Genomic DNA, 22510 nt, shown 5'->3' on the forward strand with positions numbered 1-22510 from the left:
CCTCCGTGGGGCATCTCCCAGAGGGAACAAAATCGCTTGTCACTCAGAATAAGCCACGGGATATAGATAGGTTGGAGCAGCTTTAAATAATGGTCGCGACCTCAGAGGCTGAGGGTTCTTGGAACAGCAGCTGAGAGGAGGTGACGCCTGTGACATAGGGTGAGTTCAGACTCAGAGGAGGGGGCTGGGTCGGCCGCCCGATGGATTTGCCTTTCATCTTTAGACATTATTTACTGGCAGTGAAATCCAGTTTGCCATCACCTACTTTGCAGATCGTGCTGTCACAGTCACAAACAACCACCCGGAAATTGCAGCTGTAATTATTCTAGTAGACTTAGCATGGTTAAAAACAAACAAAAAAAAACCCCATACTCAAAAAAGCACACAGATATCTCTGAACTGGCCTGTCTGGATATCATTTTTGCTTAAGATCTACGAATGGAGATTAGAAGGAAGAGCAGCTCTGATGGGGGGGACTGGGATGGTGTCCAATCTGATTATCTTGTATCTACTCCAGCATTTAGTACAGTGTTTGGCACACAGTAAGCTCTTATCAAATACTACTGTTATTATCAGAAAGTACTTATCTATGAAATAGTGAAGGGATCCCTTCAGCCTTGGTATTATCCGGCAGGAAATTAAGACTGTTTAATGGGAACAAAGTTGAGATTTGAAATTGAAGCCCCTTTATCTTTTCTGCTAACTTGAGTCTAACGAAAAACTCCCAAAAAACACCAACCTCCTGGGCTGTGTTCAAAATGAAATCCTCTCTTGGTAGGGAAGTCCCAAGCAGAAAACCTAGAGCCCAAATTCAATTTGTTTTCAAACGTGGAGTCTGGGGGTGGGTCAAAAATAATTCTTAATATATTAAATGCAGTCAGTCAATCATATTTAATGAGTGCTTACTATGTGCAGAGCATTGTACACAAGCTTCTCTGCCCACGAGGTACTACCAGCCTAATGGCGGGGGTTGGGGGGGAGAATAATGAAATCAGAAATCTCTGAGTGGGAGCAAACGTCCTTAAGCATGGCCTAGTGGAAAGAATATGGACCTAGGAGTCAGGTGACCTGGGTTCTAATCCCAGCTCTGCTAATTGCTTGCTGTGTGACCTTGGAAAACTCATTCCATTTTTCTGTTCCTCAGTTTCCTCAACTGTAAAATGGGGATTCAATCCTACTCCCTTCTACTTAGACTGAGAGCCCCAAGTGGGATGGGGACTGTACCCATTCTGATAAACTTGTATCTATCCCAGCGCTAAAAACAGTGCTTGACCATAGTAAGTGCTTAACAAATCCATAATAATAATAGTAAATGATAAAGAGAGAACTTGATGAAGGTGAAATGAAGGGTGTTAAGCTCATTTCTTTCCAAGAGTTTTCCAGAGGACATGCTCAGCTTGAGGGTTCTTTTTTAGCAAGTAGGAAATCGGTGTCGTGCGCATCTCCCGTGGTGGAATTCTGAAGAGAACCGAGAACCATCATACTGCCGGTTTGCTGTAGTCCTTGCTGCCTATTCCTTCACCAGCCATAAAGTGCACATGATAACCCATAGCTCAGCGTGGCTTTGGTGGGTGATGACTGGAAGTAGAAGAGTGCCTATGGCATCATTGGCCTAAAAGCAGCGTGGCCTAGTGGAAAAAGCACAGGCCGAGGAGTCAGAAGACCTGAGTTCTAATCCCTGCTCCACCAATTGCCTGATGTGGACCTTGGGCAATTCATTTAACTTCTCCGTACCTCAGTTCCCTCATCAGTACCCGTTCTCCCTCTTAGGCTGTGAGACCCATGTGGAACAGAGACTGTGTCTGACCTGATGATGAAACCCCGGCGTCTAGAACAGTGCTTGACACATAGAGCTAAACAAACACCATCATTGAGTATTATTCTCAGTAGTTAATATTTTTGTTCGAAACCTAGTAGAGTGCTCTGCACACCGTAAGCCCTCAATAAATGCGATTGACTGACTGACATTCCAAGGCGTCTATCTTGCTGCATGTGTGTATGGTGGGCTGCACACAGCAAGTGCTCATTAGATACTTATTAGTATTTATTGAGTGCTGCCTGTGTGCAAAGCACTGTACTAAGCATTTGAGAGAGTACAATATAACAGAGTTGGAAGACAAGTTCCTTGTCCACAATTGAGAAGCGGTGGGGCTTAGTGGATCCGGCGAGGACCTGGGAGTCAGAAGGATCTGGATTCGAATCCCGACTCCATCGCTTGTCTGCTGTGTGACCTTGGGCAAGTCACTTCTCTTCTCTGAGCCTTAGTTCCCTCATCTGTAAAATGAGGATTAAGATTGGGAGCGCTATGGGTCCAACCGGATTACCTTGTATCTACCCCAGTGCTTAGAGCAGTGCCTGGCACATAGTAAACGCTGAACAAATACCATTTTAAAAAAGATCTTACAATCTTGGGGACTGGTTGATATGCCTGAAAGAAAAACCCAGGACTCTCTAGACCAAATTAGGATGTATGGAAATCTGTCCATATCAATACCCTTCAAGAGGACGGATGATGAATAATTTGGGTTGTTAGCAAATTTTGTCCTTGTTTATTTCCTTTTTACTATATCCCAGATGTCCAATTTGCTCCTAGAAGCCTGAGTTCTGGAGATAGAATACTAGATTAGCTCTGTTATCAAATCAGATCTAATTTATAATCACCTTGGATGGCTTAGCTAGCTATCCTATTACAAGGAATTCAATCAATCAAATAGTAATTTTAATGAGGCCCTCTGGAGTGTGAAGCACTGTACTAAGTGCTTGGGAGAATAAAATAGAAGCAAGATAATATCAATAACTGTGGTATTTATTAAGCATTTACTTTGTGTCATGCACCATGCTGGACCCCGGGATAGAGACAAAATTATCTGATTGGACACAGTCCCTATCCTGGCTGGGACTCACTGCCTGAGGGAAGGAGACAACGTAGTTTGCTCCCATTTTACAGATAAGGTTCCCTGCCCTCAATGAGTTTGCAATCTTAAAGAGGAGTCAACCAACAGAGGTTAGGTTGGGAAGTGTAATTACTATTATTGAACAGTGCTTGGCATGTAGTAAGCGCTTAACAAATGCCATCATGATTATCATTATCATTACATTTAAGTACTTTCTGTGCATCATGTACTGTTCTAAACACCGGGGTAGATCCAAATTAATCAGGTCAGACACAGTCCCTGTCCCACATGGGGCTCACAGTCTAATCGGGAAGGGGAACAGCTATTTAATCTTCATTTTACAGTATGGGAAACTGAGGCACAGAGCAGTTAAGTGACAGTGAGTCCCATGTGGGACCTGATTATTTTGTAGCTACCCCAAAGCTTAGTTCAGTGCTCGGCATATAGTAAGCACTTAACAAATAGCACAATGATTATTATTATGACGCAAATTCAGTCTCACCATCAGTAGAGTCATCTTCAAACTTGAAGTGCTAAGGAAGTTGGAATCAAGAAGACTCAGAGAAAGTGGAGCTGCGCTTGTAGTCTGATCTTTCCAAAAAAGAACTAGGGCACTCATAATGCACTTTCAGAAACTTCTCCATTTATTTTTCACTGTACTCTCCCAAATGCTTAGAATGGTGCTCTGCACACGGTAAGTGCTCAGTAAATGCCACTGATAGATTGTTTTACGGGAGATTAGATTTTGAGCAAATTACACTAGATGCTTGGTGTTAATAACTTCCAAAAAGGTGGGTGGGCTTCATTGCTTTGGTGACTTTATATTCTTTATATTCTTCAGGCAAGGAATGTGTCTACTAACTCTTTGAAACTGTACTCTTCCAAGCTCTAAATACAGTGCTCTGCGCACAATAAGAGCTCAATAACTGCTTTTTCAAGCACTTAGTAGAGTGCTAGAATTCTATTTATTTATATTGTTGCTATTGATGCCTGCTTACTTGTTTTGAAGTCTGTCTCTCCTCTTTTAGACTGTGAGCCCATTATGGGCAGGGATTGTCTCTCTTTGTTGCTGAATTGTACTTTCCAAGCGCTTAGTACAGTGCTTTGCACACAGTAAGCTCTCAATAAATATGATTGAATGAGTGAATGAGTGAATGCTCTGCACACATTAAAGGCTCAATCAGGACTCAAAAGAAGCAATATGGCCTAGTGGAAAGAGTACAGTCCTGGGACTCAGAGGACCTGTTTCTAATCCCAGCTCTGACATTATCCTGTCGTGTGACCTTGAGCAAGTAACTTTACTTCTCTGGGCCTCAGTTCTCTCATTTGTGAAATGAGGATTGAGACTGAAAGCCCTGTGTGGACTCTCAATCATCTTGTATCTACCCCAGCGCTTAGAACAGTGCCGGGCAAATAGTACGTGTTTAACAAATATGACAATTATTATTATCGCTAATAATAATCATGACTATGATTGATTAAGTTGAATGGAGATGACTAGCAAGGGTTCTGAACAGTTTTGAGTGAAGGCGTCACAATGAGAGCTCAGGTTTGGTGCCAGCTTCATTGATATTGTGCTCTCCTGAAGAAGAGATGTTGGTGTTGGATGAAATCTGTTGGGTTTTTTTTTTTTTAGAATCTCTTTTTTATGTTATTTGCTAAGCGTTAACTATGTTCCAGGCACTGTAGTAAGCACCGAAGTAGATACAAGGTAATCAGGTTGGACACAGTCCTTGTCCTACACTGGGCTCACAGTCTGAAATCTCATTTTATGGATGAGGTCACTGAGGCACAGAAAAATTAAGTGACTCAACCAAGGTCCACAGCAGACAAATGGCGGATCTGGGTTTAGAACCCAGGTCCTTCCGACTCCCAGACCTGAACTCCCTCCACTAGGTCAAGCTACTTCTTGAATCTGGTTCAGTCAATCGATTTATGGTATTCACTGAACAATTACTGTTGCAGAACACTGTACTAAGCACTTGGGAGAGTGCAGTATAACAGAGCTTGTAGACTCAATACCTTCCCAGAACAAGCTCACAGACTAGAGGGTTCTATTGAGAGCTTTTATTGCCAAAGCACCTTATATTATTTATCTCAATTTATAAATTGCTTTAATGACTGGTTGGAGTTAAGCTTGGAGAAAATGCTGATGTGTTCGCTCTTAGAGCGTCTCATCATATAAACCTTTGTATAGACAGCTCCTTTGGAATAAAGAGAAGTGAAGGAGGAAAAATGAAGGTTAAACGAAAATTGATGCGGTCTGCAATTTGTCATGTGGGTGGATCTGAGAGTTTTAGTGCCCAGAAAAAAAGTGTTTCTGCGAGGCTTCGAACTACTACTTTGATTCATTTCTGTCCAGCAAGATAGAAACCAAGGCAGATAAAAGATTATGCCTTTTAATCAATCAATCAATCAGTGGTATTTATTGAGCACTTACTGTGCAAATCACTTGTAATGATGGTATTTGTGAAGTGCTTACTATGTGCCAAGCACTGTTCTAAGCGCTGGGGTAGATACAAGCTAATCAGGTTGTCCCACGTGGGGCTTACAAGTCTTAATCCCCATTTTACAGATGTGGTAACGGAGTCACAGAGAAGTGAAGCGACTTGCCCAAAATCACACAGCTGACAAGTAGCAGAGCCGGGATTAGAACCCACGACTTCTGACTCCCAACCCTGGGCTCTTTCCACTAAGCCACACTGCTTCTCTGGGAGACTACGTTACAACAGAGGTGGTAGACATGTTTCCTGCCAACAACGAACTTACAGTCTAGAGGGGGAGACAGACATTAATGTAAAATAATTTACATATGTGTATATTAGTGCTGTGGGGTTGAGGGTGGGGTGAATACCAAATGCTCAAAGGGTTCGGATCCAAATATCGTGGCAATCCATCTGGTTGGATCTCGGCTGAGGAGGAAAATCTCTGGGATCGATCCAAAGCAAGTGTTGGGCTTGTACTGACTGGAGCTGACAGGAGTTGCGTCCCAGCTAGGAGAGTAATAATAATAATATTAATAATAATAACTGTGGTATTTGTTAAGCTCTTACAGTGTGTCAGGCACTGTTCTAAGCGCTGGGGTGGATACAAGCAAATGAGTTGAAAAGTCCCTGTCCCACATAGGGCTCGCAGTCTCAATCCCCATTTTATAGATGAAGAAACTGAGGCTCATGACCTTCTGACTCCCAGATTCGTTCTCTATGCACTCCGTCATGGCAAGGGAGAGGGTGTATGTGGGTGCGCATATGCACGCGTTTGAAGGTCAAACTCTATGGGGTCCTTTGTTTTGTGCAGGTTAATTGTCTCCAGTGTGGCTTGGCTAACTTGGATTCCCATTTTGTACCTATACCTTCCTCTCTTTATATGAACCAAGAGAGCCAGATCCCACAACTAGCCGCTGAGAGCATCACATCCCACAGAAGGGATGGAAGGAGATTCTGCACCTTACTCTATTTAAATGCAGCCAAGAGGAAGTGGGTTCTAATCTCGGCTCCGCCACTTGTCTGCTGTGTGACCTTGGGCAAGTCTCCGTTACCTCTCCTCTGGCTGGGGACCTTCTGAGGGAGTTGTGAAGGAAGAACTGACAGGATTTGGTGACAGATTGGTCATGTGGGTTGAATGAGGAATAAGTAGAGGATAAGGCCAAGGTGACAGGGAGACAGGGAGGAGAGTGGTGTCATCTTACGTTGCTGTCATTATCCCTCAGAACCTTCCAGTGAGGTCGATCCTGAGCCGATGTCATTCCATCCATTTTAGAGGTGCAAAAACCAAACCAGAGCCCTGCCAGGTGACCAACCCCAGGTTTCTTGGAAAAGCACAAATGCCATTCAAGCCTCCTGAGGGTCCACCCACTCCTTTAACCCTAAATGCCTTTCTTTTCCATTCCTCTTCTAACTCAGCATCAAAGCAATTCCCCTGCTCCCATCTAAGTCAGTTTTGCAGCACTCTGAATCTGTTCACACCGTTAGGGATGTTGACTCTATTAGGAAGGGCAATCCTTTTCATTCATTCATTCAATAGTATTTATTGAGCGCTTACTATGTGCAGAGCACTGTACTAAGCGCTTGGAATGAACACGTCGGCAACAGATAGAGACAGTCCCTGCCCTTTGACGGGCTTACGGTCTAATCGGGGGAGACGGACAGACAAGAACGATGGCAATAAATAGAGTCAAGGGGAAGAACATCTCGTAAGGTCGTTGTTGTAACTGACAGCTTTCCTTGAGTGGGAGCTAATTAATATTGAAGGACAATTTAAATTATTCACCTAAGTACTGATTTTGCTATTTTATCTAATTTGAAAAAGAAAAATGAACCATCTAATGCTTCTTATCTGTCAGAGTGTCATCTTCAAATGATTCCCCTTCTCCTGGAAGGTTAAAGGGAAGCGGACGTGGAGGCAGGGCAGGGACTAGGAGATTCCCCAGAGAATGAATTGAATTGATTGATTGTTGCGGAGTGAATATCAAAGTGCTTAAGGGGTGCAAACTCAAGTGTGTAGGTGACACGGAAGGGAAGGTGAAGAGGGGAAATGTGGGAAGCCCTCTTGGAATGGATTTGATTTTTAGGAGGCTTTTGAAGGTGGGGAGAGTGGTGATCTGTTGGATATCAATAAGAGGGCATTCCAAGCCTGAAGCAGGACGTGGGCAAGAGGTCGACGGCAAGTCAGATGAGATTGAGGTACCGTGAGTAGGTTGGCGTTAGAGTAGAATGTGCGGGCTGGGTCGTTGTAGGTGATCAGCAAGGTAAAGAAGAAGGGTGCAAGTTAATGATAATTTTGGTATTAAGTGCTTACTATGTGCCGAGCACTGTTCTAAGCGCTGGGTTAGATACAAGGTAATTAGGTTGTCCCACAGAGGCTCTCAGTCTTAATCCCCATTTTACAGATGAGGTAACTGAGGCACCAAGAAGTGAAGTGACTTGCCCAAAGTCACACAGCAGACAAGTGGCGGAGCCGGGATTAGAACCCATGTCCTCTGACTCCTAAGCCCGGGCTCTTTCCACTGGGCTTGATTGAGTGCTTTAAAGCCTATGGTAAGGACTTTCTGTTTGATGCAGAGGTGAATGGACAACCAGTGGAGGTTCTTGAGGAGTGGGGAAATGTGGACTGCATAGATTTTTAGCAAAATTATCCAGTCAGCAGAGTGAAATTTAGACTGGAGTGGGGAGAGACAGGAGGCAAGGAAGTCAGTTAGGAGGTTGATGTAGTGATCGAGTGCTTATGTTAATGTAGTAACAGTTTGGATGGAAAGGAAAGGGTGGATTTTAGCCATGTTGTGAAAGTACAACTGACAGAATTTGGTGACAGATTGTATATATGGGTTGAATGAGAGAGATGAGTTGAGGCCATTGCTAAGGATGTGGCCTTGTGGTACAGGAGGATGGTGCTGTTGTCTAACAATAATTAATAATTCTGGCATTTAAGTGCTTTCTATGTGCCAGGCACTGTACTAAGCGCTGGGGTGGATACAAGCAAATCGGGTTGGACATAGTCCCTGTCCCATGTAGGGCTCCCAGTGTCAACCCTCATTTCACAGATGAGGTAACTGAGGCTCAGAGAATAATAATAATAATAATAATGTTGGTATTTATTAAGCGCTTACTATGTGCAGGGCACTGTTCTAAGCGCTGGGGTAGATACAGGGTAATCAGGCTGTCGCACGTGAAGCTCAGTCTTAATCCCCATTTTACAGATGAGGTAACTGAGGCTCAGAGAAGTCAAGTGACTTGCCCAAGACCACATAGCAGACAAGTGGCAGAGCTGGGATTAGAACCCATGACCTTCAGAAACCCATGACCTTCAGACTCCCAGGCCTGCTCTCTATCCACTGGGAAAGTGAGGGGAAGGACAGGGTTTAGGTGGGAAGATGAGAAGTTCTGTTTTCAAGATGTTAGGTTTGAGGTGTCCACCTGATATCCCAAAAGAGATGTCCTGAAGGCTGGAGGAAAGGTGATACTGCAGATAAGGAGAGTGGTCAGGGTTGGAGATGTAGATTTGAGAATCATCTGCATAGAGGTGGTAGTTGAAGCCATGGGAGTGAATGAGTTCTCCAAGGGAGTGGATGTAAATGGAGAACAGAAAGGGCCCCAGGACTAAACCTTGAGGGATTCCTGAAGTTATGGGGTGGGAGGCAAAAGAGGAGCTGGAGAAGTAGCCTGGTGTCTTCAGATCACAGAGTATCTTTCTTTAAGCCTTTAATAATCACATCTCTAACCACATCAGTCTCTGACTTATGTACATTGTTTAACTTCGATATTTACCGATAGTGCTGAATGGGAGTTTTGATATTTTAGAGAAATACTCTAATCTTATGCAGAATTGGTGATAGAAAGATCATTATTTGGTTAAAGAGAAATGAACCAAGTCACAGAAAAGCAGAATTCTGGAATTTGAAGGTCAAAGGAACCAGACAGTATCATCTAGTCTATTTAGATGGGAGAGGTTCCCTCCTCTTTTAGAAGGACACTTTATGGTCTCCCTCTGTTATTTTTTCCCCCTGGTTAGAAGTCTTCACTTTCAGGAAAAGATTTCTAATGGCTAACTGGCATTCTTCATGCTGCAAGTTCAACACATTCCCTCTTCTTCTCCTTGGGGAAACCATCATCATCATTATAGTCATTATCACCGTTGTAATCGTTATCATCAACAATCACTAAATTGTCTTGTCTAAAGGTGACAGACATCATTTTTCCCTCCTTTCCTCTTCCTCCTTTTCTTCACCTCCACTTCCACTTTCTATTTCAACCCAGAATGACTTTGAGGTTGTCTCTTTATGGGGATCCTCCTGGCAGGCAGGGTAGGGCCAGTTTGGAATACTTTAATGGGAGCAATTTGGCTGTGTTCCAGGAGCCAATTGGATCCCAGATTATTATTATTATTATTATTATTATTATTATTTCATGCCGTGGGGGTGGGCAGGGTGATATGTGTTGAGAGGGAGGTAGGTGTCTCTTTTTCTCTCTCTCCAAATACCACCTCTAAATTATGGTATTAAGTACTTATTTATGCATCAAGCCCTGTTCTAAGCACTGGGGTAAATACAAGTTAATCAGGTTGGACACAGTCCCTGTTCCACGGGGGGTTCACAATCTAAGTACATATGGAGAGAGAGAGAAAAGAATATATATAGAAGACGTCTGTGCCTGACTTGGCATTCTGAAGAAGTGGCCATTTTCATGGATTCTGGCTTCTACCTGGTGCCTGAGAGAATGGAGATAAGAAGATGAGCAAAGGAAGGGATTTTACTAGAACTGCCAGTGAGCCGGTTAAGACTCTAAAGTTCCATTTGTCCAAAAAAGTGGATTCTTCAAGGCTGGTGGTTGATAATGCTGGGGGCTTCCAGTTAGGATGCTATTGTCAGAGATTCCTCAGAAGCAGCGAGCCTCATTTAAAGAAGTGAAGATATCAAAGTCCAGAGGTTGAGGGCTTCCAGACACCGGGAGGCCTTTGTGGAAATTGTTCAAACTTGCACCAAAGGTGAGGAGGAAGTTGGACTCCATGTGGCTCTCTCCTGAAGGGGTGAAGAGAAGCGGTGCCCTCCCTCTGAGGAAGTTAGGGAGTAAAGAGCCAAGGTTAGCGTTTCAAGAAACCCACAGTCCTTCCTGCTAAAAAAAGCCAACCGTACAGACTTTCAGGATCTGTTCAGGACACTAGCCACAGTAGAGGATGAACTTGTGAATGTTTCTCTTCAGGTCCTCAAGGGCCCCAAAGGTCGGAAATGGGTCTTAAGGAAACCGAGGGTTTTCCTTCCTCAGAACTCCTAGGTGCTGAATCACAAGTGACAGGTGCTGTGCTTGTCATTTTCTTGAAACTCACCTCTACTCTTCCCAACTATTTTCGAAGAAGTGCAATTTCCAGGGTGTCTACTCCAAAATTCCCAGGAGTTTGCTTATTTCAGAGAGCAAAGAAAGTGGACAGCTGACATTTCAGGACTGGATTTTCAGATTGAGAGCGAATGTTTCTGCATTATCGCACTAACTATATCCCCACCAGCAGGCTAGGTTTTGCCTTAGTGGGCTGAAAGGGCACCGGCCATTCTGCGGAAAAGTTTGTCAGACCATCCCGGCCTTCTGTAAGCAAAAGTCTTCACCTCAGCCCTGGGACCCAAGGAGAATTTCAGTTAATTTTTCATTACACGATTTCCAGGGGAAGGGGGTCAAAAGGAGCAAGTAGGGCATTCAATTATGTGCTCGAGCATGGTGGGAAATGGGTTTTCTTTGACTCAGGTGTACAATATTTTACTGGGGCTTGTTTTCCAAGTGCACTGAGGCCTGACTAAACATTTAGGGGCACTGCCTTCCTTTAAAGAAGGGGCCGGCTTTTGTTAAATATTCCTTTCTCAACCGTGTGCTAGCCAGTTGTGGGCCGCCACCAGCCAGCGGGAGCAGGGGTCTTGGGCCCAGGACAGAGGGAGGAGGAAATTTTCTGAGACGGATCCCATTCTGCCCCTCCCACTTACGTCTGCTGAAGGGATTGGCTCAAACCTTGTTCGGATCGAAGAATTACAAAAAAAACCCCAACAAATGAAGGAGGGGTGGGGGTAGAGGGTGGGTGTGTTGGTGAAACTCAGCTGACCAGGGGCTAAAGGTCTCCGTTCACATATCACATAGAACATATTGGTTGGAAGCTGGGTACCCTTCTCGCACCCAGGGCTGGTGGACTTTTGTGATGTAGCCCCACAACAAGGAGGGCTTCAATTTTTCTTTTCTTTTACTCTAACCTGAGGTAGCAGCTTGAAGAGTACAGTAAGTAGGAGAGGAAGCGGAAGAAGAAAGGTTTAGGGAGTAGTGAGGAAGAGGGGAGTGAAGATGTCCAGTGGAAGCCAGGAAGGAAAGCCCGACAAGCTGGGGGAGACGGGGGAAGAGAGACCTCCTAGGCCGCCGGGAGCCTCCTTCACTGTTCACCGCAGTATTTTCCCCTCCGCAGTCTCTCCCGCGGCCGAACGTATCCGCTTCATCTTGGGCGAGGAAGATGACAACCCCACTCCGCCCCAGCTCTTCACCGAACTGGACGAACTGTTGGCCGTGGACGGGCAGGAGATGGAGTGGAAGGAGACAGCCAGGTGAGCCCAAAGGACTGGGGGATCTGGCCACCAAAACCCAGGTGGAGGGGGACAGATGGGAAGGTGATGAGTAGGTGACCCTTCCAGAGCCTCTTTCTCTCCCATAGTAGTAAAAATTGTGATATTTGGTAAGCGCTTGCTATAATAAAAATAATAATTATAGTATTTGTTAAGTGCTTACTATATGCCAAGCACTGTCCTAAGCGCTGGGGTAGATGCAAGCTTATCAGGTTGTCCCATGTCACAGTCTTAATCCCCATTTTCCAAATGAGGTAACTGAGGCCCAGAGAAGTGAAGTGGCTTGCTCAAGGCCACACAACAGGTGGCGGAGCCGGGATTAGCCGGGAATGTCCTCTGACTCCCAAGCCCATGCTCTTTCCACTGAGCCACGCTACTTCTCATAGGCTTCTCATAGATGGGACACTATGTGCCAAACACTGTTGTAAAGCGCCTGGGTTAGATAGGAGGGTGATGAATAAAGGGAACAAGTCAGGGCAACACAGAAGGGAGTAGAAAAAGAGCAACGGAGGGCTTAGTCAGGGAAGGCCTCTTGGAGGAGATGTGCCTTCAACAAGGCTTTGAAGGGGTGGATAGCAATTATCTGTCGGATATGAGGAGGGAGGGAGTTTCAGGCCAGAGACAGGACATGAGTGAGAGGTTGGTGGTGAGAGAGACGAGATAGGGAACAGTGAGAAGGAGGTGTCAGGTTGTCCCCATTTTGGAACGCTGACCAATGCTGCTTTCCCAGCCCCTCTGCCTCTGTTTCCACCCCAAGAAAAGATCAAGGTCCTTCACTGGCTTCTTGGGAAATGCTGCTCCAGTTGAGCCCTGCTGTAAAATTCCATCAGTCAGTTCCTGAGCTCTTGCTTTGGGAAGAGCAGTGTACAGAATAATTGGGTTGGTAGACACATTCCCTGCCCACAAGGAGCTTACAATCTAGATGGGGAGAGAGACATTAATGTAAGTAAATAAATTACAGATAGATACATGAATGCTGTGGGGCTGAGGGTGGGTTGAATAAAGGATACAAATCCAAGTTCAAACGAGACTGTAAGCTCCTCAAGATTGTAAGCTTATTGAGGGCAGGGAATTTGTTATACTGTTATATTGTAGTCTGCTACGCGCTTAGTATAGTGCTCTGCACGCAGTAAGTGCTCAATTCATATGACCGATAGATAAGGAAGATGTGAGAGGGAGAGACATTAAAATATATTACTTATAAGGGAAATGTCAGGGTAAAGGATATTTATATAAGTGCTGTGGGGCTAGGGTGAATGTCAGAGTGTTTAAGGTGGTCATGGTCAAATTCAAGGTAACTTAGAGGGCAGGGCTGTTAGCAGAAATGAGGCCTTAATTGGGGAGGGCTTCTTGGAGGAAGAAGGTTGATAGGAGGGTTTTGAAGGTGGGGAGAGTTGTGGACTGTTGGTTATGAAGGGGTGGGGTATTCCAAGTTAAAGGGAGGGTACGGACAAGGGGTTAGAGGCAAGATAGTCGAGATCGAGATCCAGGTATTAGAGGGTAGGTTGTAACTTGGACAGTGAGAATCGTTATTCCACTTCCTGTGGACTGGATGAGCTTCGCCCGGAGACTGGTAGTTTCCTTACTGATGGCTGTAATGGCGATAACTCCTATTTCTGTAATTTTGTTAGCCTAAGGACTCACAGCATGTCATAAACAGCATGTTCCAAACAGCCACTTCTGCTCCAGAGCCAATGGGAGGTTATTCCTGTTTTGAAGAGAGGGAGAAGAAAGTTAACAGTTTGCAGCTGACTTGCCCCTCTCTCCGCTTCACACACTAAGTCGAGGTTGGTGTAGAGAAGAGGACCCAGGATTCTTGGCTCCCCTCACCCTCTTATTCATAGATCAGCCACTTTTCCCTAGAGTCCGAAGGGGTTCCACGTCATGATAGGCTGGCAAACAACAAAGGAGTGATGTTAAGAAAGGTTGTTCTCACTGAAGGCACCCCTACTTTCACATCGGAAGACCTCTATGCTCCCCATCTTCAAAGCCCTTTTAAAGTTCCATCTCCTCCAGGAGGCCTTCTCTGATTAATCTCTCATCTCACCACACTCTCCCTCTTACTACTGCATCACCTTGAGTCCTCATCCGCTAAGCCCCCATCTCCTCCCCACAAAGCACTATGTCCTTATCTTTAGGCTCTGTTTCTTCCCCTACCTGCAATATATCTAAACATTTATCTCCCTCACTAGATTTTAAGGTCCTCAAGGGCTTGGGTCAGGTCTACCGACTTCCAAGCACTTAGTATAGTGGTCCAAACCCAGTAAATACCCATTAAATATGATTGATTGATTCAGTGATTGGCCCAGTCCGCTCGTCATCTTAGTTGTCATCAACATTTTATCATCACCCTCATCCTTCCCATTCTCAGCCGCATTGATTATTGTGCTCTCATATTTTGGATTCTAGTTTCTTTCCAGTAAGGGACAGTAGTCAGGTCTTTCAGAATTTCAGTGGTCAAAATGATTCTCCCTCAGACCTCATCTCTGGGGTAAGTGACAGTAGCCCCATTTGTTCCGGATTATTTTTCTTTCCTCCTTGAACGTTCCTTGACCGGGATCAATCTTCAAGGTGCGTGTGCACCTAGGTTTAAAACTCTTTACTTTAGTCTCCTGGCCATTTGAACATCCAGTGAGAGAAGGAAAATCACAGAGAATATATATTTTTTTCATTTTCCACTTTCACATTTCCATTCTTCTTTTGCCGGTGGAAGAGGTAGTGCCCACTTTGGATTTGTCCCAGTTGATTGTTTCTTCCCTTACCTGCAATTTATCGATTCTTTAGTCAGATCTTCTTTCTGACTTCCTGATCTATCCATACTGTTTCTTCACTCGCTTCAATTTTTCTGCTCTTCAGCATTCTTTAAGCAGCCTGGAAAAATGCTATTTTGGGGCTTTAATGCTTTCATTTTTAGTTCATTGATTTTTCTCTTTTTGCTTTTTTCCTCTTTTGGATTTCCTAAATGTCCTCAGGGTTTGGTCTCTTTCCTCTGCCCTGCCTGGGTCCCCTGCATTCTGTGGTTTCAGTTGCCCAAGTTTATTTCCATAAATCATTACACTCACAGTAATATCATAATAATAATAATTCAGTCCATCAATGGTATTCCTTGAGCTCTCACTCTGCAGAACACTGTACTAAGAACTTGGGAAAGTACAGTACAATAATGATACTTTTTAAATCCTGGTTCTGTGCCAAGCACTATGCTCTTTGCAGAGATAGATCCTAGATATATAGGATGGGATAGATAGGAGGAGGAAAGCTGATTGAGGATTGAAAGCCCCTGTGAGCCGGGAACCTGTCTGCTAATTCTTTTGTATGGTACACTCCCAAGCGCTTAGTACACTGCTCTGCACATAGTAAGCAGTCTATAAATACCACCGATCGATTTAAAGCCGACGGTAAGGAGTATCTGCCGAGGTAGGTGGGCAACCACTGGAGGTTCTAACGATCAATCACTCAATCGTTCAGTGGTATTCACTGAGAGTTTAGTGTGTGCGGAGGACTGGACTAAGCGCTTTGGAGAGTACAATGCAACCGAGCTGGTAGAAACCTTCCCTGCTCACATCGACCTTACTGTCTAGAGATGGGAATAAATAAATGCGTGAGTTTTAGAAGTGGCAGACCGATAAAAGTCGGAGTGTTGGGAAGTGGTCAAGGGACAGGTTTTTGGAGGAGGAGGAAGAGTTGAGGTAAGTGAGCTTTGAAGGAGGGGAGGACTGGGTTCTGGCTTGCATTCCCTGGATTTGCAGCTGGCTGAGAAGTAGAGAGGTTAAAAGGTGGGTATCAGGTTACCCAAAGAGTCGGGGACATGCTTGCAACAGAATTCCGGTCTAAAGGTTATTCAACAAGCCAATGACAACCAAAAACCTCAGCCTGTGGCTGGGTCTGAACAACTCTGGAAGAGTGTGAAGTGATTGACTCTACCTAAGGAAAATCCCTATTTCCCCATGTTAATCGAGGAGTAATTGCTTTAGGTCTCTCTGACAACTAATTTCTACACAAAATGCCCGCTCTTTTAATATGGGGACCACAGGTCTTCGATCCTGGCAGCCTTTTTGCTAAATGTCTAGTCTCCAACCAGTTCCAAATGTCTGATGCCTTTCCACAAGAAGCTTGTACAAAAAAGGTCTGCGAGCTGGAGGGCTTGCTTCTCCACAGGGTTAATCCTCCAGGCAGACACTCCAATTCAATTAATAGTCAATGCAATTCCAGCTCATTTGATTCACTCAGTACTGAGGGGCTGGAGGGTGCCTGGCTCAGTTGGAGGTGGGGAAAAGATGCTGAGTTTTTTCATTTGGGTTTCGGAGAGATCCAGTCCTGCCAGAAGAAGGCTACATTAGGCCATGATGTGACTGCTTTTTGGGGGATGCCCCAGTTAGATCTGGCTAGATCAGTGCTCCAGCAATTGGAGAGGCCCAAGGACCTGTTTCCATCCCATCTTTGTGGGAAATAAAGATTAAGAAAAGAGCCAGAGGCAAGTTTCTATGTCTGAGATTCCGCCAATGTTCTCCCTTTAATACTGGAGGCATAAGGAGCCTGAATCTCGCCACAGCACCCTACGATTTGCTTTTATTTTCTCTACTTAATGATAATTATGGTACTTGTTAAGCACTTACTTTGTGCCAAGCAGTGTTCTAAGCACTGGGGTAGATACAAGTTAATCAGATTGGACACATTTTACAGATGAGGTGACAGAGGCCCAGTGAAGTGACTTACTGATAACAGTAATAGTCACGGTGGTAGATGGTAAGCGCTTACTTTGTCCTAAGCACCGTACCAAGAAAAGTACCTAGAAGTTAGTCAGATCCCACAGGGGTTTCATGATCTAAGTAGGAGGAAAAAAACATATTGAATTCCCACTGACTGATGAAGACACTGGAGTACAGAGAGGTTGTGACTTGCCTAAGGTCACACAGCAGACAAATGGTGGAGCTAAGATTAGAATCCAGGTCCTCTGGCTCCCAGGCTCATTCTCTCTCCACTGGGCTATGATACTCGTCCTTGTCTTTGATTCTTTTTCTTTTGTTGTTTTTTTATTTTTTATTTCTCCTTTTGCGCTTGTTGCCAGTTCCCAAATCCCTCTTGAATTGTGAGCCTTTAAGGGCCAGGACAAGGTCTAATTCACACCCATGTATTCCTTCCCAGAATTTAGCAAAGTGATCTGTAAAACAAACACACACACCCCCACACACACACCCCCCCACACACCCCCAGTTAATTAATTAGATGACTATTACTACTACTGATATGCTGTTGGGAGGGACTTTAGTCTCCTAAATTCTCAAGATCTGAAGCTGTTTGTGGATAAATAAATACTATTGAATGAATAAAAAGCCTCTTCTCAGAGACAGCATTCCTCAACATGTCCACCTTCCTAAAGAGAAAGGTAAGGTGGAAAAGTTGGGCCCAAGGAGCTTTACCCAAACTCATCTCTGGGCCACCAAAGTGACCTGGCACTCATAGGGAAGCATGGTCTCATGGAAAGAACACGGGTCTGGGGGCCAGAAGACCTGTGTTCTAGTCCTGACTCTGCCACTTGTCTGCTGTGTGACCGTGGGCAAGTCATTTATCTTCTCAGTGCCTCAGTTCCCTTATCAGCTTAATGGGAATTCAAAATCTGTTCTCCCTCCTACTTAGACTGTGAGCTCCATGTGGGGCCTTATTATTATTGTGTTTACTCCAGAGCTTAGTACAGTTCTTGGCGCATAGTAAGCACTTAACAAATATCACAGTTATTACTGTTGTGCACCCACTTTTTATGGTACTTTTAAGCACTTACTATGTGCCAGGTGCTTTACTAAGCTCCGGAGTAGATCCAAGCTAATCAAATTGGACACTGTCCCTGTCTCATGTGGGGGTCACAATCTCCCCAGATGAAGTACAGATAGGGTAAGTGAATCACAGAGAAGTAGAATGACTTGCCCAAGGTTACACAGCAGACGAGTGGCAGAGCCAGGATTAGAAACCAGGTCATTCTGACTCTCTGGCCCATGCTCTAACCACTAGGAATCCTAATTCTCTTGTTATTGATTAATACCTCTGGACCTCTGAAAGGATTTTTCAGCAGCTCAGCAGTCAGCAGAGGGCAAGGCAAGGAAATGGGGAGACAGGCCAACAGGAATCCAGCGCCGGGGGTTCCCAGACTATGAGGTGGGCATGGTAGTCAATCAATCAATCAATCCATGGATGCTGTTTCTATCCTTTCTTTGGCTTTGATAATGCCCTTTCTTGATGCTCATGTCCAAATGGGCGTGAGGTTTTCATTTCCTCCTAAAGACTCCTCTGCTGGGAGAGTCCACTATAACAGGGTTGGTAGACATGTTTCTTGCCCACAGTGAGCTTATGGTCTAGAAGGGGAGACGTACATCAACATAAGTAAGTAAGGATATATACTTAATTGCTGTGGGTCTGAGGGAGGGATGATTAAAACATGCAAATCTGAGTACAAGGAAATGAGAGCTTAGACTGGAAAGGTCTCTTGGAGTGGGCTTTGAAGGTGGGGAGAGGGACTGTCTGTTGGATACTAAGTAGGAGGGCGTTCCACGCCAGAGGCAGGGTGTGGGCGAGGGGTCGGCAGCGAGACAGATGAGATCAAGGTACGGTGAGGAGGCTGGCATTAGAGGAGCGAAGTGTGCAGGCTGGGTTGTAGTAGGAAATCAGGGAGATAAAGGTAGGAGGGGGCAAGGTGATTGAGTGCTTTAAAGCCGACGGTGAGGAGTTTCTGTTTGATGTGGAGGTGGATGGACAAACACTGGAGGTTCTTGAGGAGTGGAAAAACATGAAATGAACCTTTTGTTTGGGGTTTCTTTTTAGAAAAGTGCTCCAGGCAGCAGAGTGAAGTATAACTAAAGTGGGAGAGACAGAAGGCGGGAGGTCAGCAATGAGGAATATGCTTACTACTCTCATCCCAGAAATGTTCTGCCTACCCCAGCAGCCAATCACCAGCCGGGACTGCCTCCCAGCCAATCCTAGGCAGTGACCCACACAGTAACAGGCCTTTTTTCAGATTGGTGTATAAAGCTACTTATTTTCTGCACCACAAAGTGTGGAAATATATTAAGCACGTGGTCCAGAGGATGTGCAGAACTCAGCAAATTTGGCTTAGCTCACCAGGGAAACAAAAACAGCACTCCAGGTTCTGAGGATACCAAGACCCCGGGCCCAGGATTTAGCCAGGCAGGGATTACTTAGGTTTAGCTCTAGACTGTAAGCTCACCGTGGGCAGAGAATATGTCTGTGTTTTGTACACTCCCACGCACCTAGGACAGTGCTCTGCATGTAGCGGTCATTAAGAATAATGGTGGTATTTGTTAAGCACCTACTGTATACCAGGCACTGTACTAAAGGCTGGGGTGGATACAAGCAAATGGGGTTGGACACAGTCCCTGTCCTACGTGGGGCTCACAATCTCACTCCCCATTTTACAGATGAGGCACAGAGAAGTGAAGTCACTTGCCCAAGGTCACACAGCAGATAAACGGCAGAGCCGGGATTAGAACCCATGACCTTTTGACTCCCAAGCCTGTGCTCTACCCCCTAGGCTCCACCCCTTCTCTATAAATACCACTGATTGATCGATTAATACAGTGAGCACGACTTCAGGATTTTCCCTGGAGAGGTTGTCCCTCTGGAGAAAACCCTACAGACACAACACTTGTACTCCCTTAAATCAAAGCAAGCCTTTCCTTCTGCTCCCCCTCCACAACCCCAAGTTTCCTCTGGGCTCAGAGATAAAGGGGTGTAGGGCTTCATATACTTGGAGTTCTATGCTTTTGGCTTTGGGTGCTGACTTTGGGGTTAAATGGGTGTTGATCTATGCGTTTTTTAATTTTTGCTCTATTTTATGGTGTTTGCTAAGCACTTACTATGTGCCAGGCATGCATGGCGTAGTGGATAGAACATGGGCCTGAGAGTCAGAAGGTCATGGACTCATCTGTAAAATGGGGATTGAGACTGTGAGTCCCACATGGGACAGAGGCTGTGTCCAACCCGATTTGCTTGTATCCACCCCGGCGTTCAGTACAGTGCCTGGAACATAATTAAATGCTTTACAAATGCCATAATAATATTAATAGTACTAAGGGCTTGGGTAGATAGGAGGTGATACCTACCTGGTGCAAATGTATCCCTCTGAAGAAAGGGGTGCGTGGGTGATGGAGATGCACATAATTAGCTACATACATAATTACATGTTGTTAGGTGGAGAATTTCTCTGTGTTTTTCTCTGGGCTAAACTGCGAACTCATAAATTCTCCTTGCAAACAACACTTGTCTGAAGTGCAAACTCACCATCGACTTCCAGGGTGTACGGGAAGCATTACCATAATTAGCAAGCAGAACGTGGTAAGGGTCTTGTTATGTAGGGGGCAAGGACATGCCAGTGCAAAGCTCAAGGCTGATGGACAATGTAGCCTTTAACCTCAGTTTTACCTCACGGTGGAGGTCACATTCTTGATGGACTCCATGTTAAGGAGGAAATGGGAAACATGGGTCTTAACCTCCTGCGTTGTGTCTTTTTGCCTCCACACCGTGTCCTATTCAGGCAGATGCTTTATATATAAAATATATTATGTATAAAGCATCTAATATAATATATATTATAGTATTTGTTAAGTGGTTACTATGTGTCAGGCACTGTACTAAGAGCTAGGGAAGATACAAGCTAAACAGGTTGGACCCAGTTTCAGTCCCACATGGAGCTCACAGTCTTAATTCCCATTTTATAGTTAGGGGAACTGAGGCCCAGAAAAGTGAAGTGACTTGCCTAAGGTCACACAGCAGATAAGTGTCAGTGCTGAGATTAGAACCCAGATCCTTCTGACTCCCAGGCCCGTGCACTATCCACTAGGTCACGCTGCTTCTCTTATCTGAAGAACATTCCTAATTCCCCAGAGGAGCTCTACCCCAAATAATATAGCTAAAAATATGCTTTATGGGAGAACGGAGTATATTTGCCAGGTAGAATTCTTGACTCTCCTTGATGGCATTTAGTTCTACATTTCGAAATTGGCATAATCCAGTCATTTCCAATGGGACTATGGAGTGGAATTCTCCTATAGTGGCAAACTCTTGAAATGCTCCAAAATTGAGCACCTCTTGAAAGGAATCTTTTGGTTTGTCCCATTCAGTTATCTCTCCAAGTCCAGACGGTTTTGCAGGTACCAGAAGATGCTGAGAGGCTTCCCTGGAGAAAGCAGTGTGGTCTAATGGGCAGAACACGAGCCTTGGAGTCAGAAGGACCTGGATTCTAATCCCGGGTCCACCACCTGCCTGCCCAGTGACCTTGGGCTAGTCACTTCCTTCTCGGTGCCTCAGTTAGCTCATCTGTCAAATCGGAATTAAGATTGTGAGCCCCATGGGGTATTGGACTGTGTCCATCTGATTACCTCATATCTACTCCAGGGCTTAGTACAGAGTCTGGTACATAGTTTGTGCTTAACAAATACCATTTAAAAAAAGGACACATGAACAGTCATCTCAATTCATTGCAGTTTTACAAGAGGGAGGGTAAATTGATAGGCTGGTCTTCAATAGCTCGGTCTCAGCCTTCCCTCTGTCAGATTTCAAAGTTCCTAGTACAGTGCACTGCACCCAGAAGGCGTTGGATAAATGCCTTTTATACATCGTAGTGGATAGAATACGGGTTTAGGACTCAGAAGGACTCGGGTTGTAATCCAGCTCTGCCACTTGCCTGCTGTGTGACCCTGAGCGAGTCACTTCACTTCTCTGTATCTCAGTTACCTCATCTGTAAAATGGGGATTGAGACTGTGAGCCTCACGTGGGACAAGGACTGTGTCTAACCCGATTTGCTTGTGTCCACCCCAGCGCTGAATACGTTGCCTGACCCATTGTAAGCGCTTTACAAATACCATTATTATTATTATTACTACTGTGAATCAGTCATATTTATTGAGCGCTGATTGTGTACAGAACCCTGTACTAAGCCTTTGGGGGACTGCAATAGAACAGAGTTGGTAGACATATGGTTCCCTGCCCATACATGGTAAAGAACATGGTAAAGTCTAGAAGGGGAGCCAGACGTTAAAATAAATTACCTATATGACATAAGTGCTATGGGGTCAAGGGTCGGGTGAATAACAATTCCTTAATGGGTACAGATTTGAGGGCAGAGTTAATGCAGAGATTAAAATTCTGAACTCGATGTGGGAAGGGGATTGTGTCCAACATGATTTGCTTGTATTCCCCCGCCCCCCCAGCGCTTAGTACAGTGCCAGGCACACAGTATGTGCTTAACAAATACTATTATTATTAGTCAATCATATTTATTGAGCGCTTACTGTGTGTACATCACTGTTCTGCTGTGTGATCTCGGGCAAGTCACTTCACTTCTCTGTGCTCCTCAATTTCCTCATCTGTGAAATGGGGATTCAATGCCTGTTCTCCCTCCTACTTAGACTGTGAGCCCCACGTGGGCCAGAGACTTTATCTGGCCTGATTATCATGTCTCTACCGCAGTGCTTAGGACAGAGCTCGGTACAGAGTAAGCGCTTAACAAAAGCAATTAGAAAAAAA

At 44.9% G+C, this 22510-nt stretch overlaps 1 protein-coding gene across 4 annotated transcripts in view; it reads left to right on the forward strand.

The window, feature by feature from the left end:
- SLC4A4 (solute carrier family 4 member 4) overlaps positions 1-22510 on the forward strand; it is a 259357-nt gene that overhangs the window by 97268 nt on the left and 139579 nt on the right. For 3 of the 4 annotated variants that reach the window (XM_029073646.2, XM_029073647.2, XM_003430899.5), the window contains exon 4: positions 11823-11958. In XM_029073646.2, the coding sequence (XP_028929479.1) occupies positions 11823-11958 (136 nt within the window). Of the gene's footprint in view, positions 1-11504; positions 11959-22510 lie in introns of those variants that run through there. The other variant, XM_039913245.1, reaches the window with a different exon arrangement.

The sequence above is a fragment of the Ornithorhynchus anatinus genome, chromosome 10 (assembly GCF_004115215.2).
Source record: "Ornithorhynchus anatinus isolate Pmale09 chromosome 10, mOrnAna1.pri.v4, whole genome shotgun sequence".
Classification (NCBI taxonomy): Eukaryota; Metazoa; Chordata; class Mammalia; order Monotremata; family Ornithorhynchidae; genus Ornithorhynchus; species Ornithorhynchus anatinus.